We start from the raw sequence: 9,467 nt of genomic DNA, 5'->3' as shown, positions 1-9,467 counted from the left end.
ACTTCACAATGTTTTGATCCCTAATCTAGATGCAGATTCTTTTCTAACAGAAAAGTGAATCAGCACTATTTCAGAGTTAAAAAGTGTATCTATTAAGAGGCCTCTGTTTTGTTTTGTGTGTTTTTTTTTTTTCTTGAATTTTCTTTTCATAGCTTTTGTATTCCAGGATCAAAGGAGCTGATGTTACAGGGCTGAGATGAGTCGAGTTCATTAGAGGTTGGAATGTAAAAAATAAAATATCATTTCAGTTGTCCATAACATTTCTCCTTGCAGAAAATAAAAATCATAGACTTAAAATATCCTTCAGCAATGTGTTTTTTTAAAAAAGGAACCGATGCTAGGTGTGGTGGTGCAGCCCTTTAGTCCCAGCACTCAGAAGACAGAGGCAGGTGGATCTCTGTGAGTTCCAGGACAGCCAGAAGTACACGTAGAAATCCTATCTCAAAAAATAAAACGGAGAGGGGAGGTTGAGTTGTGGTTCAAAAATTAATGGACACATATAGAGCTAAAAATCAACTATTTCCAGTACCAGTACTGTTTCTGCACCCGGACAAAATACTCCCTCCTTTAGACAGATGACCGGCCTAATTCTTGTATCCAGAGTTTTCTTGGCTGAATTCTTGAGTAGATTTGTTATTTCTCAGTAACAGAATTCCAAAGAACATTTTTAACCTTCAAGGTAATTTTACTGTTACCCCCAAATTCTGCAGGACACACATCTGTATACTAAGCCACCCCCCACCTTTCCTCCTGAGACACAAATAGTCCTCCTTGCCCAGACAGTATGTCATAAGCAGATATCCGTAAATCTGGGGAAGAAGTGCAGTCCAGCCAATCTTCAACTGGGTGCAAACTGCCAGAAGGCAGCTGGCCTCACCTTCCTCTGCAGAGCACTTCTCTCTCCACCCTCTCCAGAATTGCTCCGAGCCACCACCCCAGGCAGTGTCGACCCAGATAGCACTCGCCCTGGGAAGGCAGAGTTCGGTTATTTATTTCCCCACTCGTGGCATTCGCTTCTTAGACTGCAAAAGGGAAAGAGCCAAGTGGAAATACTGCCCTCTCAGTCCCTCTCGGACCTCACCGCAGAGAGAGGAGCTGCCTTGCCAGGTCTTTAGGGCCAGAGGTCTCATTCCGGAGTGAACCGGTCCTGCCTCCAACCGGAGGACCCAGCTCCTACCCCGGGGCGCACCTCGCGGGAGCAGCTCCAGTCTGAGGCCGCCCTCCACTGCCCGCGTCACCGGAGCGGCTCCGGTCCAAGGCCGCCACCCTCATAGCGCCTGTCAAAGGCCGCCATCCCCGCCGCTCCTCACCGGAGCAGCTCCTGAGACCGCCATCCCGGGTTCCCGGTCACGGGAGTAGCTCCCGCCTCAGCAGGCCAAATTCCTTCAGCTGAGACAGGGCAGAGGCCGCCTCCCCGCCCTCCATGCGGCCTCCCGGGCCTCCACGCCGTCTCCCGGCCCTCGAGCGCCGGGGAACCGGCCGGCTGTGGACGCGCGGGGTCCCGGCCCTCTGGTCTCTCCGCCCCGCGGCCGGAACCTCCCTAGGGCGGAGTGATCGCGACCGCCCAGTGAGGAGCGCGCGGCCACGAGGGGCGCTCGGCGCGGGGCGGCGGCCACGGGGGAGGGGAGGAAGGCGGGGCCGGGGCGGGCCGGTGTGGGGCGACTGCGCTACGGCCCGACCGGGGCGGTGATGGCGGCTCCATATTAACACCTCCTCCTCCTCCTCCGCGCTCCCGCCCGCGCCCGCCAGCCGTCTCCCCCTTCCCTGACGCCACCTCTCCCCCTCCTCTACCATGCCCGGCATGATGGAGAAAGGGCCCGAGTTACTGGGGAAGAGCCGATCGGCCAACGGCGGCGCCAAGAGCCCGGCGGGAGGCGGCGGCTCCTCGGCCAACGGCGGGCTGCACTTCTCGGAGCCCGAGAGCGGCTGCAGCAGCGACGACGAGCACGGGGGTACCTCGCCGCGCTCCCCGCCCCGCCCGTCCGCCCGGCCCCCTCCCCGCGCCCTCCTCCCCTCGGAGCCGAGCCGCGGCCGCCGGAACTCCCGGTGCCGCCGCAGCCCGCGACCCGCGCCTCCCCGCCCCCACCCGGCCACGGCCTCGCCCGCGCTCCCGCGGCTGGAGAGCCTCTGCCTTGCCCTTCCCCTCTCCTCTCCTTATTTATTACCATTTTACCATATATCTTGGCATTGCTTTGCAGATGTTGGGATGAGAGTCGGAGCTGAATACCAAGCTCGGATCCCTGAATTCGATCCAGGTAGATATATTTGCTCACAGGAAAACCCCATCTCTCTCTCTCTCTCTTTTTTTCCCCAGGCTTGCTCTGGGGTGGCCGGCGTCGGGATGGGAGGGAGTTACGGGGTGTTGAGTGTGGGGCGCACCGGGAGAGGCCAAGCCAGGCCAGGGCAGGGCAGGGCATCGCGGGCGGGGAGGCTGGCAGGCTCTGCTGGGCAGTGACACAGGGCGTGGGGGTAGATGTGTGCATGGCAAGGTGAACATGGTTCCCTCCCGCGGCACTTGCACGCTGGTGGCTTCGCACCGAGGTCGCGGGTCCGAGGCCCGGGGCGTGGGGGCTGCAAAACCGAGGGCTGCAGGAGAGGGCGTGCGATCTGTGTGTGCATGAACCTACCCCAGGTCAGATGCCACACCGACCCGCCCTGGGAACCCGGGGCTTAGCCAGGCTCCGCAGGGCCACGCTTGGCAACCGCCTGCTGTCATCAGCCCGAGCCAAGGGCAAGCCCTGCGACCCTGGCGCACACGGGATCCTGGTTTTTCTTTCTGCCGAGGCGGTGTGGACCTGGGCGGGGAAACGCCCGTGCCCGACACCGCCCCCCACCCCCACCCCCCCACGAGCCGACCCAGCCCGGGGAAGCCAGACCACAGGACAGCGGCAGCAGCTGCCAAGGAGACATTTTCTCCGGAACAGCCAGGTTCCAGCGCCCTCCGCCAGCGCAGCTTGCGGGCTCCCTCTCTACTTTTCTCCAAACAGGCTCCCCGGCTGTCACGGGATGTCAGGCTGCTCAGGGATTGGGCGAGAGTTCCGCATATGGAGGCGCCCTTGCTGGAGCCTCTGGGCCTGGAGTGCTCGGCTGCTCTAACCCAGCCAGACTCGCCACTGGGTGGGCTCTGCCCTTCCCTGCCTGAACTGCCCTCCCACTTTTCCTGCAGTCAGTTTTTGTCTAGAGCTCATTCTTAACCGCACTGCCCGAGTCCGACGCTGGAGTTGTAGTTGGTGTTGCAGAGGACTCACTTGTAATCTCGCAAGGAAAACAGTCATGTCTGTTTAGTTTAGGTATGCTTGGGGTTTCCATCCTTCTCCCCATTAGGACAATGATACTTACCAAATAGGTAGTATCCCCTCTCTGAAAGGAGAAGGGTAACAGTTACAAGCATAATTAGGACAGTTTCCTTCAGTACGTGATACCAGAGTGCTCATCAGATTTGGGGATAACCTTCAAAGCGACACAGCTGTAGGGATATTTTGTTAGAAGACTATCGGTGTGTGCCGTGGTGGGCTTCTAGTAGTCGTATTTTTCTTGTTGGCATAGCTAGCTAGTAGGTGGGTTCCTTCACTTTATGGCTGTGCTTCAGGGCTTAGTTTGACATCGGAAAGAAGACAGGTTCACTGAAGGATAGGCTGAATTTAATTCCCAGCTCTCTTGTTCTTGTCTTCTGAGCAAGTCACTGGCCTCCTCTGAGCTTCAATTTTCCTAGCTGTAAAACACCATTGCATGGAATTCTTGCCAGGATTAAATGACTAGGCATATGGCAGTTACTCAGTAAAGATTAGATTTCATAATTATGAAGAACGATTTGGAGCTCTCGTTGCTACTCAATTTTTTTTTTTTAAATATTGCTGAAGTCATTTCCCGATGGAACCCAGCAGCCGAATTATGTCCTAAGCACAGCTATCTTTTGCCCCATTAGGTAGATCTCAGTCAGTATTTGTCTCCTAGCTATGTGCAATTGGTTAGGGGCTTGTATGTGTTTTAGCATTTGTCATTTTAAAATACAGTTCATGCAACAATTTTAAACTAAGAAAAATAGTTAATCTATTTAGGTGGTCTTAGGTGACATTGTTTGATTAACTAACCTAACTGATTATTTTTTTATCAGTTTTGCTTGTTCCAGCTACCTAGAATGTTTGTGAGAGGTAACAAAACCCCAATAAGTATTATTAGTTTTGAATTAGAATTTCCAATTTATTTACTCTGACTGTAATCAATAGAATAGGGAGAAACCTCACGTTCCTTAGATGCACTTACTTCTGATTAGCAGTGTCGTCCACGGATACAGTGAAAAGCATTTGCCATTCCCATGAATCACTAAAGGAAGCACTGTGCTTCGTGTGCCTGTTGCTGCTGGTTTAGTCTAAGTGTTGTACTATTTTTCGAAAGTTTTATTTCATGTTGAGCAGTATAATTAGATGAAAATTTAAGCACTAATTGGGAAAAGATAATAGAAAAGGAAAATTAGATAATAATAAAAATTGAGAAATAATAAGCTCTCCTTTTCTCCTTCATAACCGCCCCCCCCCTTTCTGTTTTGTTTTCGAGACAAGGTCCTTCTACATAACCTTGCCTGTCCTGGGGGTGCCCTAGGTAGACAAGCCTGACCCTTGAACTCTGATCCACTTGCCTCTACCTCCTGAGTGCTAGGGTTAAAGATGTGTGCCCCCTACCCACCTCATCCCTAATAAAGCCCTGTTCGTATGGAAATTATTCACTGTAGTATTAGATGTAAGGCACTTGGAAGAAAAATTCCTTAGGTCCTAAGACTGTTCTGAGAACGTAGAAAAAGTAAGAGTGTTTTAGAAGAGATGATGTTGATGGTAGAACTTACACACATAGAGAATGACTTACTGTTAGGTCTCAGAAACCCAGGACAAATGGCTAACCATTAACAAGCTGGAAAAGTGGAGGGTTTTGTTGGAGTTCTGGGAGCTTGGCCATTCACCTTACGTGGCCATGCTGGTATCCTTAGGATTTACTCCCTGGATTTCTGATTGTCATCTTCAGTGTAAATGGGTTTGTGGTTTAGGGGCTGTTCCCCTTATGCGGCCATGCTGACGTCCTTATGATTTACTGACTGGATTTCTAATTGCTATCTTTCTCTTGAAAATCAGTTGTTAACTAGTTCTGGTGGTTGTCAGTTGTAAACCGGTTGTTAAGGCGTTCTTGTATTTGCTGCCTAACTGTGCTGACCCCAAAGGAGTAGCTATGATTGGTGACCATAAGCCTTCAAGTTTCTCTGGTATGAACTATCTGACTTCTTCAGACTTGTTTTCTCGTTCATAAAAAGGAGGTATTGTTAGACCATCACAGGGTTAAGTGTAAATACGTGTGAAGCAGTGATTTGCAGACCTATAAAAGAAGCTTGAAGAGACAAAAAGTGACATATTTTAAAGCTGACACTTCTTATGTGTTGCTTAGTTAAATAAGTGATAAAGAATGTAATCTTTGGTGTATTAAAATATTAATGCTTTGAAATAAAATTACCTTTATTTTAAATTTATCTATTTATATATAAACATTGATGTGATAGTATCCATTTTATAAAATACATGGATATTATTGTTTTTGATTTTCGAACTCCTTTTTGTACACATATCCCCACAAAATCGTCCATAATATATTTGTATACTTAAAAGTGCCTGGGGAGAGAGATCAGTGGATAAGAACACTTGCTACAATGACAAGAAAACTGAGTCTGAATCACCAACATCTACAGAAAACCCAGATGTGGCTGCACATGCCTGTAACCCCAGCCTTGGTAGAGAAAGAGAGCCAGATCCCAGGAAATCCCTGGTCAGCACGTCCAGTGAGAAACTCTGTCTCAAGGCAATGAGGGAGAAAGAGATAGAGGAAAACATAGATGTCCTCTTGATGTCTTCCTCTGGCCTTCACAGGAGTGCATACACCCTGAGACAGACACACACAAAGTGTTCCTCTGTACTTTTCATAAGTCCAGCTTAACGCACATCATAGTGACCATAAACTCCCGAGTTAAGTCTCCAGACTGAGTTAGTGCATCACTGATTAAAACTGTAGTAGCTGTAGTCTGCTCAACAGGGGAGAGCTTTTGTAAGAAGCTTGAGACTATGGAAATTTTACATTTTTAGAAACTGTTCTCTGTAAAATAAGAAACTTTTGTTTAACATGAGAGGACATTTACTATTAGGGATAACAACTAGAATGTCTGTGGGTAGCCCTCTTCCTCAGTGACACAGGCTCCTAGGCAGGGCCATGTGGATCAGTGTGAAGGTTGATGATGCTGCTCCGATTGGTGTGCAGTTTAAACTTACATCCTTTATTTCTGGGTTTGATCATTTAGTATTTTCCAATTGATCATAGGAGGTAAAACCTTAAATAATGGAGGCACTACAGTGTAGCTTAGATCTCAGATCAGTTTTCAGGCAGATTATATTGAGAAAGAAAATTTAGAAGTCTGAAAATTGAGTCCCTTAAAACTTATAAGGCTGGAGAGAGCTCAGTAGACAAAGTGTTAACCCCAGAAAAGCCAGGTGTGGTAGTGCATACCAATTTTGGGGAAGATGAAAACAACTTGTCATTGGCCAGCCAGCCTGGTTAAAGCAGTGAGTTCTAGGTTCAATGAGAGATCCTGTTTTTTGTTTTGTTTGTTTTGGATTTTTCTTTCTTTCTTTTTCTTTTTTCTTAAGAGTCAGCTGTGGTGGTGCTTGCCTTTGATACCCGCAGAGGCAGGCAGATCTCTTATTAGTTTGAAGCCAACTTGGTGTACATAGTGATAGTTCTAGGACACCTAGGGGTACATGAAGAAACCATGTCTCAAAAAATAAATAACATAAAACTACAGGGGTAGGACAAGTAGGAGAAGATGTCCTATATGATCCGGGACCAACACATGATTTGTGTATCCACACACATGTGCACACACATGCATGTACTACAGACAATTTACTCATGCTTCTATGTCACGAGGAAAGCCTTTTCCCCCTATTTGAAGATACTATACCAGTACTATAGGACCTAGTTTATAAACAGTTTTTAAGTGGTTAGAGCATCTTAGTCTCAGGATCTAAATTCTCAGTGTATTTGTTCACAAAGTCCTGGGTTTTAATGTCTCAGAGGGAGTCTTTAAAAGCTCTAGGTTGCTGGTTTTGTACTTGAGTCCTACCTCATTTCTCCCATCTCGTATCTTAGGGGTTGATTGTCCTGGATGTGTACATTATCAATTTAGCGACTTCATTTTTGAAAAGCACTAAAGTAGTTATACCATCTCTATTACTATAGATGAGGGAAACTGAGGCACAAGAGGCAATCTTCAGGGTGGCACACTTGCTGCGACTGGGAGTCTGAAACTAGACTCTTCACGCAGGACCCTAAAGTAACTCTTTCCTGTAAACATTTACTTCTTGGGCCTCGTTGATGTGTGATTGAAAAGGTTGGGGTTCATAATTAGGAAAAGAACACTGTGAAATGCCTAATTGAGCATTCTCCGTCTTAAGGCCAATTAGAAAATACCTTTATCATCCCACATTAGAGGAATAGTTAGTGTCCTAAACGTTGACACTGGTTTCTGTCTCATATTAGATCCTTAATTACAATATTGAAAATTTGGGGCAGAATCATATCTGGTATTTTAAATGGAGAAAAAACAATGCCTACTTAAGAGGAGATATGCAATGAGGCAGCAGACTTCCTGTGATTCAAGAATGAGGTCCTTGGGCTGAAGGGATGGCTCAGTGGAGACAGGAGATTGCCAACAAGCGTGGGCTCTATCCCTGGGACTCATACATGTACACAACATATACTAACATGAAAAATGTTTTTAAAGAATGGGGAGCAAGAAATTACATTTCCTTGTTATGAAGTACTATTAAAGTATAAGACTTAATGAAGCTTTTACTTGCTGTGTCATGTTTTATTAAGAAAGATTTTAATAATCTTACTGTCACAATTCATTGAGTAAAAAGAATCTGTTCCTTGATAAATAATTGAAGTTAAGATATTCACTCGAAACGTTTTTCTAAGGTAAAGGCTTCTGACCAGCTTAGATAGAATTCATTTCACTTCTGTTGAATAACTTGACTTTTGTGTTTATAAGGCGTTTTGTTTTGTTTTGTTTTGTTTTGTTACCTGACAGGCCCTTAACAAAAAGTTAAATGTCTTAACATTGAAAATGTTTTGTTTTTTGGTTTGTTTGGGATTTTGTTGCTTGCTTGGTTGAAAGATTTTCACTAAACACTTCCTGCACAAGCCTGCTTCAAACTTTAGCTCTTTCTGCCGCCCTCTGCTCCCGAGTATGTCACATACCCTGCTGATACTGAAGTGGAATTAGTATGATTCTTCCAACTAAAATTACTTACTAAACATTTAATAGTAATATCTGATGCTTCTCCAAAAGTTAAGTATGAATAATATTAAATTATTGACCCATAAGTAACTTCTCTGTGTGGAAATTGTAGTAAGGAATGTTCTCCACTCCAAATACCTTATAATAATCACAGATTAACCTCAGATTTCTACTAATATTTTATGTGACTAATTTGAAATTCTGACTGCTAGTGGTAAGTAACATCTACCTGGTGAAAATCAACTGTTTTAAAACATGGCAGCAATACTTAATGTGTTGCTAGTTTTAAGTAACTTGTAGCTAAGGATTGGGTGGAAGCCAGAAAAGTCTCCAGCATAGTGAGGTGTCTAGAAGCCTGTAGTGGTCCTGGCCTCAGTGTATGGGCTTTCCTCCATCCAGGCCATTTCAGCTTATAGTAGTGAGGCTTAATGTTATGGACTTTATAGCTTATAACATGAGAAATACACAGGAAAGGACAGTGTTCTTCCAGATTTAACCAGATCATATGAACAAGAAATTGTGTTAACTTTTATGCCTTTAAAAGGAAAGCTGGCAGACTTAGGAATAAGGTAAAATACAAGCCATGAAGGGAGATGATAGCAGTTTGACCCGTGTACACAACACCGTGTAAGTGTTCTGTAGGGTCAGTTTTGCATGGTGATCCCTAAGTAGCACACAGGAGGTCAGAGGTCAGATGAGACTGTCACTTGTCAGGTGACAGGAGTGTGTGCTTCAGGAAGTTTTTCCAGTGGTAGCAGAACGTTTGCTACAATGTTTCCCTCATTTTACATAAGTCTTTTGTGAAATCTGTTTTCCTGTGTGTTCTTTGCAGGTATTGCACTAAAACAAAATGTTGCTTATGTTTAGTTGGGGATATAAGTAAAAGGCTATCCTATTCAAAATAATTAATTTTTCCTCAGGTGCTACCAAGTACACAGATAAAGACAATGGAGGCATGCTTGTGTGGTCTCCTTATCACAGTATCCCAGATGCCAAATGTAAGTTTTTTTTTCTGAGATCTAATGTTAACATCAGTAAGAACTCAGCCTGTTCAAAGTGTAATTTACATTTGTCTTTTAGTCTTTTAGGTTCGCTAAGAACTGAATTACCTTTGTTTCCTTTTTTTTTTTTTTTT

General features: G+C 45.8%; 1 protein-coding gene across 6 annotated transcripts in view; it reads left to right on the top strand.

Moving 5' to 3' along the window:
* Positions 1-1,655: 1,655 nt before the first annotated feature.
* Positions 1,656-9,467, top strand: part of Rcor3 (REST corepressor 3) — a 40,101-nt gene continuing 32,289 nt past the window's right edge. For 5 of the 6 annotated variants that reach the window (XM_021157796.2, XM_021157805.2, XM_029474636.1 and 2 more), the window contains exons 1-3: positions 1,656-1,952; positions 2,199-2,255; positions 9,253-9,330. In XM_021157796.2, the coding sequence (XP_021013455.1) occupies positions 1,793-1,952; positions 2,199-2,255; positions 9,253-9,330 (295 nt within the window). In that variant the 5' untranslated portion in view covers positions 1,656-1,792. Of the gene's footprint in view, positions 1,953-2,198; positions 2,256-9,249; positions 9,331-9,467 lie in introns of those variants that run through there. The other variant, XM_029474630.1, reaches the window with a different exon arrangement.

The sequence above is a fragment of the Mus caroli genome, chromosome 1 (assembly GCF_900094665.2).
Source record: "Mus caroli chromosome 1, CAROLI_EIJ_v1.1, whole genome shotgun sequence".
Taxonomy (NCBI): Eukaryota; Metazoa; Chordata; class Mammalia; order Rodentia; family Muridae; genus Mus; species Mus caroli.
The sequence above is the reverse complement of the archived record's forward strand: the minus strand, read 5'-3'. Positions and strand labels throughout refer to the sequence as shown.